The sequence below is a fragment of the Microcebus murinus genome, chromosome 2 (genome assembly GCF_040939455.1).
Source record: "Microcebus murinus isolate Inina chromosome 2, M.murinus_Inina_mat1.0, whole genome shotgun sequence".
Classification (NCBI taxonomy): domain Eukaryota; kingdom Metazoa; phylum Chordata; class Mammalia; order Primates; family Cheirogaleidae; genus Microcebus; species Microcebus murinus.
The window spans coordinates 62,647,658-62,671,132 of record NC_134105.1 but is presented as its reverse complement, the minus strand read 5'-3'; the positions used below and the strand labels follow the sequence as shown (position 1 = coordinate 62,671,132).

The following is a 23,475-nucleotide window of genomic DNA, read 5'->3' as shown; positions in this document are numbered from 1 at the left end:
GCTGAATTTTGATATCAGATGTTGACAATAGCTGTTCAGGAAAATACCTGGGCACCTGGAGACCCCTTGATAAACAAAGCAGACAGTCTTCAAGTTCTAGCTGTCTCACCGTCCAGGCAACCCACAGTGAGTTCCGAGGACTATTTTGTGATGTGTCTGCTTGTCACACTTTAGCTTTAATTCTCTCAAGTGTCACACAAAATATTGCACATGGTAAACACTCAGCAAAATTGGCTGGAGTCTTAATAAATAAATAGAAAATAGCTGATGTTATATCTGAAACAATATTGATAAATACATTAATACTTGAATTATTCTTTCCTTTATTTAAATGAAAAAAAGTAACTTTTTGTAGATTTACTAACCTGCCATAGTATATTTTCTTATGAAAGACTAACCCTCCCCAAGACTCTATCAAAGATACAGAGTGAGTTTTACTAGAATAATGCTAAAAGCCTTTGTCTTAGAATGGAAGCTTGCCCCATGCTATGCTTTTTAATTTACAATAGTTCTTTCAGTCTAATTCCAGTCACCTAATTAGGATGGTTTCCCTTAGTCATAAAACAGTTATTCTTTTTAAAAAAAAATTTCTCACTGAGGACGAGAGAGATAAATAAGCCTTTGCATCTGGTTTGAAAGGATACAGAAGAGCAGGAAGGCCAGGAGTGGACACTGCTGAGTTTCCTGTACTCATGTAGGCAGTAGGCCTTTGACTTCAGAAGATAAAAGGAGTTTGTCATTGCCTTGGGCATATGAAATCACTGGAAGCCAATTAGAATGTGATTGTGCATATTAAATATGAAATAGGACACAGTTTTTGAGATAAAGAGGGAAATTCAGAAATATTTTATATTTTCTTATTCCTAGTACCTTAATTATTAGATACATTATTCAGACTATTGCTTTTATTGTATAATAATACTTACAGATGTTTCAGTGTTAGATTGATTTTATATTCCAAAAACATACAATTAGGTTGAGAGTTGGATAATACACATTAAAAGTTACATCTTGGCAAGTTATTTTATCATACGCATACTTCTTCAGTTCTAGGCAGCATTCAACACAAATCATAAAGTTACACCTTAAAGATTAAGATAAGAATAGACTTATTTTTTTGCCATGTTATCTCTCAATAAAATTTTGCACAGTGAGAGTATGTGGTACACTCTCTGTCAGGATTAAACCTTTTATGATGACAGAGGTACAAAATTAATCCACATGTTGACAGCCTTGTGAGTCCTTCAGAACAAAACAAAACAAAAATAAAAGAACAGGATAAGATTTAGCTATTTCATTGACAAGGACAGTGGAGAAATGGAACAAAATTAGTATATTTACAGGACAACCTCTAAGACCATAATCATATGGTTCCTCTCAAATGCTACGGTAATGGACCACAGAAAACTGTAAACAAGACATATCACTTAAATGTTATACACATCAGCCTTAGCACTGAAAGTAAAAACAATGCATAAAATTAATTTTAGCCTTCAACAAAGGAAAGGTAGTCAACAGAGGATTCACAATTTTAGTGATATGCATTATTGTAGTTTTCAAAAGTGCCTTTTTAAAGTATAAGTAAAACATTTTATAATCTCAAAAATATCATGGTGGTAAGGAAAATATTTAGAAGATGCACTGCTAATAATAAAATACTATAATTACTTAAAAAATAAAGAATAATTATAAGAAATTCTGGCCAATAGTAAAAAATAGTGCAATGGAAATCAAACAAATCAAACCCTGAGAAAGGGTTTCACATGTAGCTCAATTGTTTTAAGAGGTGCCTAGATTAACAAAAATGTTAACTGCTTATATTGGAAATTTATTTTTATCTTCTAATTTAATTAAACAAAATGAGAAGCATATTCTAAAATAGACTATCAACCTCAGGATTAAGGGTGAATTATGTTGATAATAATTTAACTGCAACTTATGTCTTTTACACTTAAACAATTTCTCAGATAAAATTATAATTGTAATTTAAAATATTTTTCATTTTATATGTATTTTTAGTATGAAAATTACTTGTAAATACTTGAATATTTACTAGTAAAAAACTCTTCATTCTTCCAATGTTCTCGGCTCAGCAGTCTCATTCATCACAAAAATAAAATAATGTTACATTCCTTTCCATATCAATATTCTTTGAATCTTAAAGAGTTTTGTTTACATTTCACAAACAAGATTTATGTTCGAAATACATCATTTTAAATGCTTGCTCAATCTTTAGAAGTCCATTATAGAAATGTTCTTGGAATTATCACTAAATCTGATCAGCATTCTATATTTCCATAACTCTCTTGTAATTCAATGAATAAAACAACTGTTTTCATATTATTTTATATGACAAAGAAGCCCAAACTTATTGATAGATTTTAAAATGACTTTGTACTGTGTACTATGTTATTGGATTAAGTAGTAGGATTATTTGGTATAATTAAAATTATAAAACCAATTATCATTTAAGAATTTTGGAAAAAAAGACTAGTATAACTGGTTTGTGAATGATTTTTTAAGACATGCATACATAAGATAATTAAACTAAACTGTATGTCACAGGCATATGTTTAATATTGCCAGTTTATGAGTTATGTGTCAATAATGCCTTTCTATCATCATGGCTTTTGGAAAAGTAAATAGTTGACTTTAAATTTGTCTAATTATTTCAGCATAGGCAAACTTGTATTTGCAATTGATGGGAGACAATACTATTTATGGTAATTTGTGTTTACAGATAGAGATATAAGGGAAAACTCAGAGGCTGATGCCCATCTTTGAATGAAAACTTTTTAAAATGAGAAAAATTGCAACTGATTGTCTGTTAATGTACTTTATTTAGACTTCCAAATAGCTTTCTAGTCTTTAAGCCAGGCCCTCCTCACAGAAGGCTATTCATAAAACAGGTTACAAAAGAAAAATTAAATCTTATCTGAGATTAAAGATTTATGACAAAGAGGAAAGTAAAGAGTAAGAGTAAAAAGATAATTCTCAAAGTGATGACAGTTAATAATGATGTTCCCTGGAGACCTGCACCAGTGACTTGTGTCGTCATTATGCATGCTAATAACAGTAGATAACAGCGAATAACAAGCAACTGAAATATGCTCTCAGTACATAATGACAATATTTAATTTTCCTAAAATATGGAGCAATTGTGGAGAATTTTAAGAAGCTATAATAATCTAGCAATTGAAGAACAGAAAGGTAGAGGAAATGTAATGTAAAGTGCAATGCATTACAAACCTAAAGAAACAATTTAAATTACTTGTATATCCTGATGGATTCTGTAACCTCTGAGGATATTATTTTGGTCAACTCAATGAAGAAGAGCAATTGACTCTGAATAAATCCATGCTACAACATATTGAAAGCATAACTAAAAAGAGTAACAATATGAAATACAAGGTGATTGCAACGTGGTTTCTGTTGTAGGTAGGAGTACTGCCCTTTTAGAAAATGAGGTCAGTTTAATATTTTTATAACATGGAAAAGGTCCAAAGGAAATAAATTAATGAAATAATTTAGAAGTCAGTTAAAATGCAAACAATTAGCCCAGATACAGGTATTCCTTTTTCTTCTTTTAAATCAATGGTTCGCTCAAGAAAAATTGCTGCCTAAGTGTGGGAGCTAGTTTATAAATCTTTATGAATGGGAACCGTAGGAGAGAAGAAAGCATATAAAACAGGGACACTTGCAAATATGGTAAACAGAATAATGGAAAGAGTTAGGATTTTACTGAAGGTCACAAAACAATCGAATAATAGGCTGGGAAGGAACTTGGGTCTCCTCCCTTCCAGTCAACACATTGACAATTACCAGATGCTTTTTGCACTCACTTCCACTGAAAAAATTAGTAGCAGAAAAGCTCGTCAAGTGTTTCTGTTCATAGTCTTAGAAAGTCAATTTTTACAATATTCTTTTAAATGCAAACTTAAGTTTCTTAATTAGGCAATGAAGTTATTAGAATGCATAAGTAGAAATATGTATTAAAACAGAAATAGTTTATTTTTGATACAAACTGTCGACAGATATTGAATATACTTAATATAGATTATAGTGACCCAAATTTTCAGATAGCCAGGTTTGAACATTGTAGCATCTCTGTACTGACTGGTTAGAATGTAGGTTTAACACTAGACAAACAAAGAAACAACTTATTTCTCCTACTGTTTAGGAAATACAAATTACTATTCAAATAAAGTTTACTGATGATTTTTATAAAATTAAACGCAAAAGATTTATCTTTGCTGTATTTCAATGACATGAAATGCATCTGAAAATCTAAAAGATCCCTGCGGCAAACAATTGCCAGCTAATCTCCAAAAATAAAAATTATATTTTTGATAATTTGTCCTATGTACTATCCTAGAAACTTATTAATTCATTCAAACAATTAGTACTTTTTTTTTTTAAATACTGTACCTATCACACTCAGGCTGTGTGAGGTATCATGAAGCAACAAAAAACTCTGTTCCTGACTTTGGAGTTCTAAGAGAGCAAGTTAAGAACCACTAACACACAAGTCCACTTTGGGAAATCTCTGTCTTTGCCTGTTCATGGATGTCCCCCTACCCTCGTGGCTATTGTTCCACTTTGCCAAAACTTTTCTTAATCTCAACATTGAGTATATTGTGATCAAATCACTCTTCTCTACATCATACATAACTCAATTTTCTTTTTTTAAAAAAATCTTTCTACAGCATTTTTGCCAACTGTACATTGTTAATTTTAGTTTTGACTAAAATTGAGCCATGCATGACAGAAGACTTTATGTGGTAAATTGTACTCCAGTTGAGGGTACTGCAGACTAAAGATAACACGTGGTTATGAGGAATTACCCAAATTAACAAATTGGTTCCTAAAGTTCAGAAAATTGAGAAAACTCAAATGATGTGTAATTAACAACTAATATTTAGAAGTAAAGTCACAGAATTGGACAAACACTTAGAATCCAATGACAGTATTAACACTTAGGTTAGGTGAGGAATTAGATGCTATCACAGGGGCCTCAGGGGGAGGATCCAGAAATAGTATTAGGTTCCTAGTGCCAGTCTCTGTGGGTACATGAACACACTTTTAGAGAAAGTCTATATATCAACTGTGCACTAATTTCCTATATTTATATTTAGATGTGTTGAGTGTTAAAGGTATGGATGTCTGATAGTTCTGATATGTATATTAATGTATACTAATATGTATATTAATGACCTTGGCAACTTCTGTGATCTAGCAGGGCTGGCCTTGTTATGTTTCCATTTAATAGGGGTGAACTGATCCCCAACAAGATCAAAGAATTCACTCAAGGTAAAAGCTAGAACTAAACCCAGATCTTCACAGTAAATATTTTCCATAGTGAACTCCAACCTGTTTAAGAACTTTCTGAGGAAATCTTGTATAATTTGGCACTTATAGACAGACGTAAGCTAGAACTAATCATGGATTTGATAAGATCTAACATTGCAAGATGAGTGTTCACACTAGTATATTCCATTAAAGCCACAATCAGGTAGGCAGCTTAAGGCGAATTAACTTTCATGTGCTATATTTTGGCCAAAATTAAGCTCTAAGTGATTGTTTTATCTTCTGAAGTTAGACATGGCCCAAGGGAATATTGTTGATAAAAGTTTAGACTTACAGTTCAATATTCCTTTGAGAATACTTCTTTAAAATATGCTTTTAAATAACGTTTGCGGACTCTCTGAATAGTAATATCCATGATTCATCCTTGCAACATTCCCCTGAAGGGTGATGCCACAAAGGAATTTAGCAGGGTAACTGAGAGCAAATAACCTGAGTTTGAATCAAGGCCAGTCACTTAGACTAACTGCGTGATTCTGGGCAAGTCACACAACCCCTCTGTTCTTCATTTGCCTCATTTATTGTGATACTACTCTCAGGAACTCTTTGCCCATATTAAATTAAGCTGGAAAGGGTCTAGGAAAATGCTGTGGAGAACCAGGAAATGTGTCAATACATAACCACTTCTGACTTGTGTCAACTGTACACATAGTGAATTATACATACATACTTATAGTGACTTGTGTCATTGTGACTAGTTTAGTTGTTGCTCCAGTCATTTGTAAGTCCCCTGGATTCCAGAGATCATGTTCATCTTTCTGAGGTTTCTCTCTATACAAAACGCCAATAGATTTGCATCAGTCATTTGTTAAAGTATACAGAATAAAAATGGAATGTGACAAAAGTGTGCCCGACTGTTTAAAGGCAAAATGGTTTGTGTTGATGTCACAAACATTGAGCGTTTCTTTTCTTTAAATCAATTTTACTTAAACTTTCAATTTATTTAACTTACAATCAAATGCACCAATATTAAGAATATAGTTTGATGAACTATGACAATTGCATGCACTAATGTCACCACTATGTCAATTAAGATATAGAATATTGCCATTGTCTCCAAATTTTCCTTGTGCCTTTCTGCAGTCACTCCTTCAACCCCATTCCAACCACTGATCTGCTTCCTTGCATTATATATTAATTTTGCCTGACAATTTATTTTTTATTTTTAAAGCAAGAATTGTTTTCATATTCCAACCTTAATTATCTACTTCTACATATCAACTCATATTAATATGCAAAAGAACTCATATTAATATGCAAAAGAAAACCCACATATGATGCACCAATTATTCTGGGGATATGGGTGGATTTTACTTGAAATTTTGTTGAAAATAGAAAACACAATCCTAACCTGCAGACCAGATAGAACATATCCCTACTGTACACCCTGAGGCATAGCAAAGTGAGGACGGAGGACTGGCATGCCCCTTTCCATGAACCCAGGTCTCCTGATGTCTTTTGGGTCCTTTGTTCTTTAGGTAAATTTATTAGTTAACTTTAAAAAAAAAAAAAAGACTGTATCCTGGAATCAGGTGGCAGAGAGGATCCCTAAAACTTACTGAGTTCTGGATGCGCTCATAGGAGGGACACTCCAAAGGTGTCTGGAGAGCTTTGGCTTTTAGGCACTGACTGACATTTAGTGTAGTGTGGCGCCTTGTGGGCTGCGCCTGGGGGCAAAATGATCCCCTAGAGGGTCTGCAGCGGTGCTCAGTGTTGGGGTTGGCGGTCACTAGGCAGGGAATGGAGCCCAGGTGGTGTGGGGAAAGGGGATGGAGGCCGGACGTGGCCAGCAGACTCAGGGCTTGCTACACACACTCACACACAAGCGGCCGGAAAGTATCTGGAGGAAGCTGGCGCGTCACAGGGGACGGAGCCGGGCCCCTGACGCACCCGCCCAGCAGCGTCCGGCCCCGGGTACAGGGCCCGCACACCCCGCCGCGCCACCGCCACCGCCACCGCAGCCACCGCCGCCACCGCCAATGAAACTCCTCCCGCTCTTAGGTGAGTGCTCAGTGCCCCTGGTCACCGAGGCTGCTGGAGGGGCCAGTCACTTACAGGGAACGGTTTGGTTTTTGTTTGTTTGTTTGTTTTTATGAGGTAAAGCTCACAGGGCAAGTGGATTTGGTGACGCAGGACTTCTCAGGATGTTTTTCCCTTGGCCTTTCAACTCTAGAGTGGAATCTTCAAGGCCCAGGGACCCTTAACCTTTTTATTTCTCTTAATGAAGTCCCCAAAGTCCCTAAAGTCTCCGACTTGACTTTGACCTTCATTCTCTTCTCCCATCAGGAAACTTGGGTTATCCAAAACATTAACACCTGTGGGAGGCTTCCTGGCATTTTAAGGGGATTGCCAGCTCAGACTTGGGGTTCATTTAAGATAGCATTTTGATGATGCTGTGCAGAAATATAATAAATCACGTCTCTGAAGGTGAAATAATTCTGGTTTAGACAGTATTTAAACTAAAACCTTTGTGAGACTAGGATTTAGAGTCAAATGTTTAAGAATCTTTTGGTACCAGATAAGGACACTTTATCTTAGATGACTGTTTCCAGAACAATGACTTGCATGATTCATAACTGTTGATCCTCCAAACTTCTCTCCAGAAGGCCTGGAACAACAATAAAAAAAAGGAACCTCCTGTGCTTTTCCTTATCTTTTCCTATCAGTCCACAAAATATAATTTCCAACTTTATTTTTAATAACTGAAATAAAGTCTTGTTCTGTGATTTGTTTCTTTTTCATTGGTCATGTTTGTGCATTTTCCCATTTCTGGAAACTCAATCTTTGAACAACATGTTGAGGTGTTTATTTTTGTTGTTGTTGTTGTTGTTAAATTTCTTCTAATGGAAGAAAATGTAAAAGAAATTTTATTATGAAAAAGGCAGGACTGAAAACAATCTCTAGAACACAGAAACAAACAGCAATTGCATTTGTCTTCCCAGATGGTTAGATATCATCTTAAAATAACACAGATTTAAATTTGAAAAGACTCAAATACTCAATTTACCTTCATTTCTGCACAGAATTACTCCCAGAAAGGGAAATTGCTCTACAATCAGGCAGTTACCTTTAAAAGTGTCTCACCTGAGGGTGAAGGGTAATACTGAATCACTATGGTACACTGATCTGGGAAAGCAGTTTTTATTATAAAAGCTGTGTTGTTTATTACATTTTGGCTTTGTTGATATTTACTTGACAAAAGTTGAAATTGGGGGGAAAAGCTTTAATCTTTTTGCTTACTTCCTTTTTTGCTTTTATTTAGCTAAATGCTCCTTTGGGAAATTTTCATAATCCATTTATCTAAGTGGAAAAAAAAGAAGAGTATTTGTATTTTATTGTACTCTGACTCAACAATGGAGGGAGGTGTTTGTTTTTCTTTTTGAAAAGGTATATTTCTCTATTTTATTTAGTGGGTTTTTCCACTTTGTTGAATTGTTCCTATGCTCAAAATTGCACCAAGACACCTTGTCTCCCAAATGCAAAATGTGAAATGCGCAGTGGAATTGAAGCCTGCTATTGCAACATCGGATTTTCAGGAAATGGTGTCACAATTTGCGAAGGTAAACAGTCTTTATTACTTCTATTGGATTATTATAAAGATTAAGTCAGAATGTGATTTTTCTGTCGTCAAGAAGTTAACTTGTTTTATGTTAGACTGTTTGATTTCATACTATTTTTGAAAAGCTTAGGTAAATTTAAACTTCTATATTAAGATTTTTACTCGATTATTGATTTTTAATGACTTCAAGCATTTCTTCTTTTTGATGTGAATATTAAAGACTGGCCTTGAATTTAAGCTGGACAACCCAGGTTCAAAGGGCAGAGTCAATAGCTTTGGGAGCAAAAGAACAGAATTCATGAAGTTCAGGCTATCTTGCTATGAGTTGCCCTTGTTTAGGACTGACTAAATTTGAGGATCATACTAAGAGATCTGAAGTTTTCTCATGTACCCCCTGTGAGTGGGAAATGAAGAGAGAGAAGAAAGCTTTTTGAAAAGACATTCTTTTCTGAAACAGTAGATTCTATTCATAGATCTTTATGCTAGAGCCCAGAGAGAATGCTAGAAAAGATCTTTCCAGGGTACTGTTTAGCCCATTAACTCCATAAATGAAACACCATCTGATAATCACATGTAAGAGATTTCTTGTCTGTGTTCTTTCTTCACCATCACTATCACTACTACCTTCTCCCTCAAGTCTCACACAATCTTTCTTTATTCATTTTCAGTAGAAGCTAGTTGTAACTGGCTTCTTCTTTCTCCTACACAGAATCAAAATTTTGTGTAGGAGAGAAAGAGAAAAAAAAAAAGTTCCAAGTCATAGAAATTAGTTTTAAAATATAATTAAATGGCAAGTTCAAATTAGAGCTTTGTGGTATTGTACTCCAAAATGTATTTAAGATAACATGAACTTTTTCTAATTAAACCAGGATATTGTACATTGTTAATATTGCATGTGTTTGCTGATAGCATAAACAAATTATATCTTGTGATTCAATTTGATAGGCTCTTTAAAAAGATTAAATACGCAGTATAGTAAGACCAAACCTCATCATAATTAGTTTAATGTTTAAAAAATGTACAGCAAAGCTGCAGTTTGCTTAATGATGCATTAGATCAGGCGTTTCTGCTTGTACATACAGCCAGAATTTGTGATATAATATTCTACGAGCGCTACAAAATTCTTTCCACAAATAATCGTAGATTTTTATTGTGTAGTTAATTGAATGGCATTATGGCAAGTTGAAAGTTGAGTCATCTTCAAAATATTGCATCTCACAAATTAGTGTGCTTTCCCACTAATCCTTACAAATTGTGCCATAGTACTTCATAACCAGCATTTCCTTTCTGTTATTTATATACTTTTATACTTTTCAACTGTCATGATTATCAGCAGTAACATCAATAATTTTTCACAATTTGGACCTTCAGCAACCAATCAGCTTATATTCATGTTTTTAATGATTTCTTTTACAAACACATCTTCCATTATCCAGTGCAGTTGGTTTCCTTCCCCACAAACCTGCATAAGTCAATAATCAGCCAAAGAACAGAAAATAGTTTTCATTGAAGAAAAAAGTACTTCAAGACATTTGGCCTGTGATTTCTTTTCATACAAAACACAATTTGTAAGGGGAATTTTTTTAAGTTCATGTTAAACTTAAATACCCTTTCTATTTAAGGAAAGTTACATATTCACTTGTTTTAATATTTGTTATCTGAGGATTGTAATGTCCTCTTAAAACTGTTCCAACGGTTGTTTTCATCTTTTTCACCTTTTATTAATTCCCTAATCGATGTTTGACATATTTTTAGTAGGTAGACTCAATATGCTCTTTAGAATTAAATTTAAAACATTATATTCCCAACTGCTGAATAGTCTAGGTTGTATTTTGAGTTTGAAGGCTTTTGTTGGCTTTTTCATCTCTAAAGAGATTCCCCACTTTTCCTGTCTTTCATCAAGATTGGTATTGGGTCCACAAGACATGACTAGACAGAAGTTTAGCAATAAAGAATGCCTACATCTTGAGAAATAGAACTTGTTTCCTTTTTGGAGTCATTAACATCACTACCATTTTCATCATAAAGTTTAGCTCTTTCAGTGAGAGACACCAAATAAACATATACCCCAACCTCACTAAATGTACTACAAGAGCTAGTTTTGAAGAAATCATTTATAATTGGGATTACATAGTCCCATAGAAATAAGTTTTAATGGAAGTGAATTTATTTCATTTAATTCTACTTTTATTGAACAAATATTTATTGACTACTTTCATCATCATCATCATCATCATCATCATCATCACCATCATCATTAGAATAGCTAATATCTACTCTGCACTGAGTCTAAGATATTAATTAGGACAACACTTTATTTATTATTTCCATTCTATCTATGAAGAAATAGAGTCTTAAAAAGGTTAAGTGAACAGCTCAAGTGATACAACAAAATAGTGGAGCCAATATTTGAACCTAAGTCTATCTGATTGCACAGCCTGTACTCTTAATCAATATGTTCAACCATAAGGCCTTTGCTTAACAGATACTGCTGATAATGCCCTTGGATTGAAATCATAAATAAGAAATTGGCCTTGACTTCCAGTGTATATAGTAGAACTATTAGAGAACTGTATTAATGATTATAATGCAGTTTTTTTAAAGGTATTGGTGTAGGTATATTTGAGATACACAACTGATGCAGAGAAGTTTTCCACATCCAGGAGACATTTAAGCTTTGGACTGAAGAATAAATCAGATTTATCAATATTTACAATGTGCCAAAAACAAGGTAGGCCAAAGGAATCAGAAGTAACAAAGGCCAAGAAGTTGAATATGTGGGGTATTTTTAAGGAGTTCCAAATATTTAATGCCAGATATATATCACAGGGTATATTAGTTAAGGGATCAGCAGGAATAAATTCAGAATGTTAGGGGTATGGGCTTTATTCTTTTGACAAAGAAGAGCCATTGGCTGGTTTGAAGTAGTTGAGTGACATGATAAAACCATGTGTATTAGGAAGATGACCCTGTGAGGTAGAGTAAAAATGAATTAGCAAGGGTTTGCCAACCAGAGGCTATTTTACCCAAACTATAAAAACAATAGTACTTCCGATTTGTACAATGAATTGTAGTTTATGCCATTCTACCTAGTATATTCTTAATTTTCATGTCAGGCTTTAAACAGGACAGGTGCTGTCCTTTACTTACAAGCACCATTATGACTAGTTGTAACTAGCTTCTATTTAACTCTATGCTATGGCCTTTTGCATGTGAGAGAAATAGGACTCTGAAAGCTTAAGTGAGTTTCCTTGTGTCCCAAAACCAAGTCATAGAGCTAGGACTCAAACCTTGGGATCTCAACCTTTTAAAGACCGGCATCAATGTCAGCATATTACTAATCACCTGACATAATTAGGATAGTACAGGGTTCTAAACAAAATTGGTAGAACAGTATCATTTTAATAGTAATTTAATACTTTACCAGCTTTATTGGAATATTAATGGGAATTCACTTGCATATGTGTTTTTGTGCTGATGTTTGAGGGTATTTTAAAAAAGCACGTGAAGTTCTTATAGAAATTTTAGGGTACATTTAAACACTTTTGAAATTGTTGATAATAGTTAACCTTAAAAATTAGATTTAGATTTAGTTTTGAAATATGTATTACTATTGCTATTCCTTATGCTTTTCAGTACATGTTTGGTTGCCCTTTGGTGCACAACTCTCATTAATCTAGTGAGTGAGAGATCCCTCCTGCCTCAGGTAATTAGGATAATATTAAAAGAAAATAGGAGCTGGTGCCGTGGCTCACACCTGTAATCCTTGGGAGGCTGAGGCAGGAGGATCGCTCAAGGTCAAGAGTTCGAAACCAGCCTGAGCAAGAGAGAGACCCCCGTCTCTACTAAAAATAGAAAGAAATTAATTGCCCAACTAAAAATATATAGAAAAAATTAGCCAGGCATGGTGTCACATGCCTGTAGTCCCAGCTGCTTGGGAGGCTGAGACAGTAGGATTGCTTGAGCCCAGGAGTTTGAGGTTGCTGTTTTCTAGGTTGATGCCACAGCACTCTAGCCTGGGCAAAAAAGTGAAACTCCGACTCAAAAAAAAGAAAAGAAAATAGGGAAGCAAGGTTGTAAAGGTGTTGAGAGAATCTTTGTGTACATCTAAAACAAGATTTTGCTTGAGTTGGAATACACTGAGCTGGGAGAAGTTAGAGGCAGGAGTTAAGGGGAGAAAGTAGTTCAGTGTATGCATGGGTGAGAGATGTGTGGAAGAGATAGCCTCCCTACTCTCAGATAAACTCATTAAGTGAGTCTGTGTTCTTGGAAATTTCATGCAATCAGAGTGGGTAGGATAAAAAACAATCGCCCAAGGTGAGGATTGGATGGATGGGGAAGGATGTAATTGACAGCTTGTATTACATGTATAAAAAATCTTTTTTATAGCTTGGAACATGACTGTTGTGAAACAACATCACAAAGAAAAGAATAAAGCCTTGATGCCTATGCTTAGGGTGACACACTACATTTATAATAAAAAACAGTTTTTTATCAATGTCTAATACCCATATATGTGCTTGTAGAACTCAACTGGATCAATGTTATAGTGAACTAGAGAGCAATATGATACTGATAAAGGTAGAGGAAACAATTTCACAATAGCGATCTAAGAGTTTGGGAGGAGATAACCTAAGAATTCAGAATGTGGGAGAAAGATTAATTAAAACAATCCACTAACATGATTCTACCTGGGATAGAATAAGTGCTGAGGACATGTGATTGCTTGCATAATACTTTGTTCTTTTATGTTAATAGTAATAAAGAAGATGCTCATCAGAACAGGCAAACCACCAGGCATCAGAATAAATCGAAAGCATACAAAATGTATGTGTGTGTGTGTGTCTGTGTGTCTGTGTGTGATATGCCTATCAGTTAACACAATTAGCTACACTGTCTAAACTGTGTCTTACAAATAATAACCTCAGTTTTACACATTTAATGAAGTGATTTTTCCATTTCCATAGTAGAAATATAAACAGAAAAATCACCAACTGCTGTTCTCTGCATCACATTTCAATATTTCACATTTAACTATAATGGATATGGATATATATAGAGATACATATGCCATTTGACTTTTGTAAGGCATGACTGTAAAGTATTGTCAATTATTTTTTAGAGAAGCATGCCAGAATCAATGAGCTAAAGGGTATTATCCACTTCTCAAATGTAATTGTAAGGTTGTTCAATTACTACAATAATGCTTCCAGTACTCAAAAATTTATTAGCACTCTTACTTTAGAATTACTGTGTGTATATGCATTATATAAATAATATATATAATGAAATATATATAAATATATAATTTATATAATATATAAATTTCATTATATATATATAATGAAATATATAATGCATGTTTTTTCTATCCTCAGTGGCAGTGAAATTTTGAGAGTGGATTTAGTTTTCAGAAACAGCTAAGAGAAACTTTTATCCAAATCTTATGGGTAAAGGGAATGATTAATAGCTAATTGTTTTTTTTTAAAAAAATGGTGTGTGTTTATAAAGTAACATGTAGGAAACATTTTTCATGAGTATCATGGAGTAAAGACAATTTGAAAACTTATGAGATGTTTTGAGTAATAGCAAGATCACTGGAATAAATTTATTGACTTTCAAGTTATTACTTCTCATTTGGATGCATACACTCCATTATTTCTTTAAAGATAGGTAAATTATTTTCATGCAATCATCTTATAAACATTATCTTTTCTTCAAAAATCCACTTCAAAAGGAAATTATTAATGTTTCTACCTCTAAAAATAATAAAGATGAACATAATGCATTGTTGAAACAATTCCTCGGTGTAAACCAGCTTATTTAGAAATATATTCGTGATGCAATTATTAATGCAAACATTTTATAAAATAACCCTTACAAAGAAGAAAAATGTTATAAAAATGTATTAGTACATTTTGAGTAATAGATCACAATTACCTATGATATGACTGAGAATGAGGCAAAATCATTTACCTATTTAAGCAATTGCAATATGTATTCATACTTTCATACTTGAAACTTTCAAAAGTAATACCCCTAAATACTTAGCATAACAAAAGTTTAATTTGTTTACCAGAAAAGGTGGTCCATCAGCTTAGTTTACCATATCCTAGTGAATTAAATAGTATGCTTACCAAAGTTAGTCTATTTATTCACTAAGACAGTGTACTATGAAAACAAGGAAAGTCAAAATTCACAAATAACCTTTAAATTGTACAGATATGTATCTTATGTGAGTTACATACCCAGAATTTAAAGTGGATCAAAACTACCTGCTTCAGGTCCCTCTAGAGAAGCTAGTTTTTCAAAGTAGCTTCTAAATATTATCTTTTTTTGTCTTAAGATTTCAAGTGGGTATCTTTTTAATATTTGTATCTTTTAAATATTTGTTTTCAGTTCTCATCAGGCATTATCAGCTCTCTGGTAGCTCATCTGAAACTTTTCAGGTCCTTTTATGTTTTTGTTATCTTTGTGGTTTTCAAATTAGGAATAGAGAGTTGAGTAGTACCTGGGCCAGCATTTTCCTTTCTTTCCTCCCTCCCTCATTCCCTCCCTCCTTTCCTCCCTTCCTCCCTTCCTCCTTTCCTTCCTTCCTTCCTCCCTTCCTCCCTTCCTTCCTTTCCTTCTATCCTCAGAAGGAGGTGACTCCTGATTTTTAGGTAATATTTAAGGATTAACTGAAGAATTGGAATTATATATCTCAATAATATCATGCATACAATTTTCTTCATATATAATATGTGTTATTAAAATTCTTGGGGGAAAGCAAATGCATTTTGTAAAACAAATGTATTTTTATGTACTTCAAAGTTATATCTTAGGTAAATGAGTACTATAGCAAACTTGGAAAGGTATGAACTCTGATGTGCTTTGAGAGAGGTATCTATCAAATTTGTTTAAAGTGAGGTTTATATTTCCTTGGATTTCTTGTATTAAAAAGGAAAAATAAACTTTTCACAAAATGATAGCCTAAATTAACCCAAGGCTTACATTCCAGGATCATGATATCTGTGAACCTCATCCAAATAAGTAAAATAAACTTTGCCAATTTCAGAAATCCTTTTCCTTGTGTTAGAAATATGACCTTGTTCCTCTGTTCACAAGAAGGGTTATACCGTAGAGAGAACAAAATCTACCTCATTAATTAGGAGGAACTTCCTCAAAAATATCCACTCCATAAGATTACAAATCTCATCAGTGTATTCAAAGAGAAAAATAAAACAATAAACCATTATAAAAAAAAACTTCCTTTAAGCTAAAATTTTATTTTGAAAAGGAGAAAGAGAAGAGGGCTTGTGCCATTTGAGTTTTGCCAAGCAGTTCCGCAGTTTTAAAGCCAAAAATTTCTCTGATCTGATTTGCTATTGTAAGTTTTACAGACTAAGTTTCGGGAACCATTTTTCTAAATCATCCTGTTTCATGTTTATCTCACAGGACAATTATAAGAATTAACGAGATACAAATTTTAAAATATCTTGAGATCTTAAAGGTTTAATATGAACATATGATTTTGGATTTTCCCAAGAAACCTATAATGAAACATCATGAAAATTTTTCTTTACATAGAAGATTCATTTACTTTTAATCATTTTTAATCAGTATTATCTAGATGGATTTGTTGAATATTTATAACCATAAAAGTAATATCAAGTAACTAATAGCACTGAGAATGAAACTGAAATAGTAAAAATGAACAGTTTCTGAGCTCTAATTTCAAGAATCAAAAAGTTATTCAAAATTATATGTTAGATTAATTCTGTGTAAGACTGCTCACATTATATTTTCTACTTATGAAACAAGAAATAGCATGTGGGTTGACATTATTAGACTGTTGATTTTTTTCTAAGTGAAGGATACCATTTTATGTTTATACTTTAGGCTAAAACATCAATTTATAAAGTTAGATAGATAGCTATAACTAGAGATATGCATCATATAATATGTGCTGTTGATAAGGCATCAATGGTAATAAAAATTGGATATTGTTTTTTTAGAATTGATTTTTATTTTGCATGCAAAGTGAACATTGTAGCTGTACCATTTTATATATCCTGTTCTGCCATATCTTATGGAGCTGCTAGGAAATTAAAACTAAATGGAAATTGTGCTCTAAGTGTAGATTTTCATACATTTTAATTCTCTGTTGTTTTTCAAGAAAAATACTGGTAGAAAATAGAGCAAAGAAATAGTGAACGTAACACCTCCTATACCACAAAAAAAAAACTTACTGAATCCCAGTTTACTGCTCTGTTTATTATAGTTGTACCCTTTTGTCAATATTTTAAGGTTTCAAACTTTATTTTGCAAAATTGACGATATTTCCTTTGTTCAGGGAAGGTCAGTTATCTATAGTCCCAGTTGTACAGGGCATCAGCACACTTCATAGCCAACTCCTGGTTATTTTAGAAGTAAATTATCCAGTCCTCTATTTCCCCATTATTTCTCTTATTCTTTATTTACTCCCTTTAATGCTTCAATAAGTAAGTTTTAGATTTGCAGCTTAATAACAAAAAAGAGTAATATATTGATGTTGATTTTATTGCTTTCTGTGAGCTAGATACTATTCTAAGCACTTTACATGAATTTATGAATTTAATCCTCACAACTCTTTGAAGTAAGGGCTAGTATTACTCCCAATTAACAAATTAAGTAATTTACCAGAGAAAGCATATTCAAACAATTTTCTCACTTGTTCCTCAAACTACTCTGGGAGGCAGATCTGCAAATAAGAAAATTAAATCTCATTGAGAAAAAAATGAATTATTTTGGTTCTACCCTTCCCCCACCTGCTTTTTCCTCACTATAATATCAAAACAGTTTATATATATAAACAGGTGTATATATTTAAGATATCTTAGGAATAAATACAGGGAAGCTAAAACTATTTATAAGTTTTAATAACTTGATAAAATGTGTACATTAGGTACAAGTGTTTAACTCCTGTTCCTCCACCCACCTCCCTCAAGCTCAGCGAATTGACAATAAAAGGGGTAAAATACCAGAGGGAGCCATGAGAAGTCCACAAGTTAAGAGTGAAATTGTCAAAGCAGAGTCCGATGTCACGAAAGGGAATAGTTCAGTGAACACAGGGAAGGCTGCAGCAAAGATGGTGGCTTCTCCTTTTGGTGGCGGTACCCTATCCTCCTCCCAGAAATGGAGTATAGATCCGCATATTGATTGAGACATTATTTTCCAAAGACTGCATAGATTGGGCCCTCTATTCCCCACTTTTGCTTGCCCCCAGATAAGGCCAAGAAAATATTCTCAAAGGAAACTTGCCTATTTGCTTATAAGGAACTCTTGAGAGTGAAAATTGATGCCTTCTTCCCACCCAGGCCACCTGGAATAACGCCCAAAACTAGCCGATAGTTTTGATTGTTCCCGTCAAACAAACCTAATATATATTTCACTTCCAATAAAATATATTCGTCTTCTGAGCAATATTAGTCCCAAATTGTGGAGATAATGTACAATAGGAAGGCAGAAAAAAAAAATTCCCCCCAAATTATAGCACTAAAAAGTAGAGATTGAAAATATGAAAACAAAACTGAGAAACAGAGGACCAAACATGTAAGGACCAATATCTATCTAATATTAATAGAAGTCTTATTGAAGAATGGTTCTGGCAAGATTTAGCAGAGGAATATAATTTCCCAAAGCTTAAGAAAGTCATGAGTCTTTAATTAAATCAGCCCTCTAATGACCACTTAACCTTCTACAGAATATAACTGGGCCTCTGTTTCTCAGTTTATGCTTAAGAAATATCTATTGATATCCTGCTATATAAGAGGAGTATAGTTTATTTCACAACCTGTAACTTTTATTTATACATTCAAGTTGATTATTATCTTCATGTCCTTAAATAATAATAGAATGTACTGACTGACTTAACATCAGGCTACCCCATTCCTTAAGGGTAAAAACTTACTCACATTGTGAAAAGGGTAGAAAAGGTGCTTTTCAAAAGGACATTTGGGTGACTGGTACCAGCAGGGGGTGACTATAAGCCAAGCAGCCAGAAACACAGATAACCAGTGCAAGAAAGTTTCTGTCCTTTGCAAAGGGTCTCTTTTTTCACATCTGTCTACTTTCATTTAACCACTACTTTATCCTTTTTCTGAGGCTAATTCTAGTCTAAAGTAGAGGAGCATATACTAGAAATCCTATGATGCATCATCTTAAAAATGAAATAATTTCTAGACCAATGTCTTATCCTCCAGGTTCCCATTATTGGATTCCTCTCTTATTTCCTTATACCCCAACAACTAAGACCCAGCCCTGTAAATTGAAACCCTCCTAGTATCTCCCGCTCCAGGCACTTGATTCTCTGGTAATAAGTTCTAATATTCTGTGCTAAAGTCTCCAGATTAGTAATGTTTATTCTAGCCCTGTTCAGCTAAGATTCACTTGATAGTCACAAAAAATAGATTGGACTAAGATCTTTATTAATGTCCCCCCCCAACTTTATTTTTTTTTATTCTGTCATTGTAATACATTTATTTGAACTGTAGTCAATTCCAGTTCAACTACCTCTTGAGTAAATAGCCTTGATTTTGGACTCAGTTGGACATATGAAAGTGAAACAGGTATGGATTTTATTCTCTTGCCTCTAAGCTCAGTGCACTTTCCACTGTACAACACAGTTAGTTCTTTCAAACTCTGACCTCTGGAGCTGGCATGACCAATGCAGGAGATGCTTTTATCTACTCCTTGTACTGCTCTCCTCCCGACTCATGACCTTGACACATCATGATGCTCTTTCCTGCTGATCCAGGATGTGACCTCACAGTTCTTCTAATATTACCAGGCAGGTGCTATAAATCAATAAAGGTTTCACATAAATGAAACCATGTTTCCCTGTTTTCTCTGGTCGCTTCCTCCCTTGGAAGGAATTTCTGGACCAATCTTCAGAAAGCCCTTCTGCATCACAGTGCTGAAAAGTAAGGGGTTAAATATAACATGATCAGTGAGAGAAGGGCTAAATTGGAGTCACTTGAACCATTAAAAACAAACCATGATTTTTACATTTGCTCCCCTGCTGGTGATGGTTAGTCACTATTATGTGATTGAGAGCACTCCCTTTGAATAAGATGGTGTGCACATTCAATTTAGGAGCAGGAGGGCTGTGATTTATATGATTTTATAATTACCATTTAACTAACAATTGAAAATTCTACATAATAGAACTTGTCCTTGTGTTGCAATTGCAAAAGAACTTTGATGAGTGAGTGTTTATGTTCAGGGGTGGTAAAAGTGGAATTGATCAGAGGCACAGTCTTTCAGCTGGGAAAGACCCTGTAAGCAAAATTTGTCTATTCTGAGGATGATATTTATTGCCAGGCATCAAAATACCTTTGAATTAGGCTCAAAAAATGAGGCAGGATGATCAATTGTGTCTGTGCTCAGGGGACAAATTGGGCACTTTCAATATAAGGAATATTATAACCTGAGACTCATTGTCTAAGACTCAATTCACATGTCACTTTCTTTGCAAGGTCTTTTATGTTTGTTATGAATTGTTTGTTTATCCATGTTCTCCTAGTAGTTCATTTTGGTAATGAATAATTTCATTTTATTTTTGTATTAATATATAATATTAGAGCAAGTTTATTGGAGTCTGACTACTTTTCAATAGTGACTATGGATCCCAACTATGACTGTTCTTTGAAGAATATGACTAGTTCTTATTCTTGATTATAACCTTGGAAACTATGAAAATGCCTTAGATCCAGTCTACAAAATGCTACAATTCCAGTCTGTTGGTGTCCCATTTATATTGTTCCTTCACCTATGCTGAATTTGCTAAGACCTGGTGAATGGTATTTCTACTTGCATGAATCAAGCACTTGGATCTGGTTGAATTTTATACATTGTAAAAGGCTGATGTAATAGGATTACCTTAGATATAATTCCATCCCAAATATTTTGCTGTAAATAAAGAGCATCCATCATTATAGCCAGATGAAAAATGCATAAATTACCAAAGTCAGTATCATAAACTTAACATTTGTTTGCTCCATAATATCTTTGTTTTTCTACATTTTGAGTGATAAATTTTGAAGACTGAATTTTCATTGACTTATTTATTGCTTTTTTGTACCCTTTCATGAATTAGGATGCAATATGTCCTAAGGCAGAGCTATTTGTAATATTGGCACTAATGCCTCGTAATGATCTTCTATTTTTGAGACACCCTGGCCCTTCTGTTCAGAGAGGCTCAAGAATCACTTTGACTGTTATTTCCTTCTGGATCTTATGTAACAAATATAATATTTTCACAAAAATCCTGGGAAGTGTGAAATCATTGGCACTTAAGAAATTGAAATTTTTATTTCTAATCATATTAGTACTTTCACAGTTCTTTTTTTAATTACAAAAATAATTTTAGTCTATGTGTTATTCATAATGCCTGTCTCACATTTATCACTCCTTCCAATGAACCAAACTATAAATACAGCTTTACATGGAACTGTATTTATTCTTCAGCAAACTACTTAAGATGAAGTTTTATCTTTTTTTTTTTTTTTTTTTTTGCATTTTGAAAGACTTCCTTTGTTACAATTTGTTATTAAAAGAAAGTTTATGGTATTTAATATTAAGCTCTAAATTTCATTAAAATGGATGACATGATCACATAAAAAACTGGGAAGAAATAAAACATTCTTTCTACAACTTTAAATAATTTTATGAGAATTTTGGTACTCACAATATATAAAGATTCTGAGGAAAATATTTTTTCTTCCACCCTTCTGAGGTGATACTTTCTTCCTCGAGGAATGAGTCTTTTCATTCTGTTTAGCAGTATTACAATCAACCAAAAGATTACATGCTTAGGAGAATATGGGGAAAATAATTTGAGAAACTCTAAATGTATTGTCTTAGATAATTTTTACTTTCTATCTGCCTGAGATATAATTTTATATCCCATGTTTTATCAACCATCAAACATCAAGTTGGTCCCATCTGAAGTTACAGTAGATTTATTTAGTTTGTTAGTGAGATGTGAGAGAGAATGCCACTGTATAGTGTATATTATACAGAATTTGTATAAATATATTAAGTATTTGGATTGTTAAATAAATAGAACAAAGTGTATTTGTCTGCACAAAACCTGTGATGTTATGACTACTAAAACATTAAGGCAATATTATTGAAATATTTCAGCTCTCTTAACTACCTTAGTCCATTGCCACTGAGCATAGATAAAGGGTGCTGACCTTAAATTACTAAACTTTTATATGTAGCTGTGAGTAGGGTGAGAATAAGGATAGTAGGAAGAAAAAAATATGTTCAGAGCAATTGTAAAATAGGAAAATAACTCCAACACTTAAATGTAATAGCCAATGGTATTTTATACTCATGCCAAATAATTTTCATTAAAAATGTGATTATCTTGAGTGCTATTGGTTGGATAAGCTCAATTTCTATGAAGTCCCTCTACATGGGAATTACTGTAAGGCAATGCTATTTTCCATATTAACATGATTTTTTTCCTGCAATCTTATGTTCAGATTTATAATTTATATTACCAAGAAATACAGATTAGTATACGGTTTCATAGATTTTACTTGCTTAAAATTTTCCAAATAAATTGCTGAAAAAAATGTTAGAACTGTTCATTTACTTATTTTAAGGAAGAAATTAACACTTTGGTTCTTTATTTGCCATGGAAAGAGATATTGACTTTCTCTAGGAAGATTAGAATCTAACCAAACATTGTAGGCTAAATATAACATACAAAGCCTTGTGCCATTTGTGAAAATGCTATCAGAGAGAAAACCCAATGACTGAGTTTCTGCACAGTATTTTTTAGGTACACAGATTTAATTTAGAGATTATGGTTTGAAAATAAAATTTACTGTATGAGTGTTTTTGGCTGATAAGAAATTGATTTTATGACCTTGGTACACATTAATTGAAATATCTGGCAATGTGTCTTGACTAGGTTAAAGGAACCATACATACTTGGAACCATATTATCCCTTCACATTGGACTAGGAAGTTAATCGTTTGTTACCTTTATAAAGAAGGAAACTACTTTTTGGTACCATGGGAACTAAATAATCTCTTTCTGTTGTGTAATATCTCCACTTTATTCCTTTTGCATATATAATATAAGAACCAAAATGTAAATCATATTTATCTAGTTACTTCATGCTGTTGGCTCTCTGCTGGACAAGAACACATCTGAGTCTTAATGAATTCAGTATTAAAAATATAATTGAAATCGTGTTTAACATTCAGAACCAGAATGAGGAAGGAATGTACTGTCTGCCATGCATTTTTGATAATGACAGTTGGCATGTACAGACAACTAAATAAGTTTTGGTGAGATTGAGCAGAAACTCAGGTGGTTCTAACACTTTGCTTGATGGTTTTGCTTTTGTGGCAAATTTTTGATATTTTGAAATAAGAGAGTTGTATATCCTTTGTGTCAGAAATGTTCTTATGCCAGATTTCCTGTGCCATATGGAGGGTAAGTTCTGAAGATTATTTCTGGACCTTTATAAACACAGAAACCTATTGAGAATACTAAAGAAAGTACAACA

At 33.4% G+C, this 23,475-nt stretch overlaps 1 protein-coding gene across 1 annotated transcript in view; it reads left to right on the top strand.

Moving 5' to 3' along the window:
* The first annotated feature begins 7,272 nt into the window (after window positions 1-7,272).
* Window positions 7,273-23,475, top strand: part of ADGRL4 (adhesion G protein-coupled receptor L4) — a 107,096-nt gene continuing 90,893 nt past the window's right edge. Inside the window, exons 1-2 of the mRNA XM_012787259.2 lie at window positions 7,273-7,365; window positions 8,775-8,924. Coding sequence (XP_012642713.1) covers window positions 7,344-7,365; window positions 8,775-8,924 — 172 coding nt within the window. The 5' untranslated portion in view covers window positions 7,273-7,343. The remainder of the gene's footprint in view (window positions 7,366-8,774; window positions 8,925-23,475) is intronic.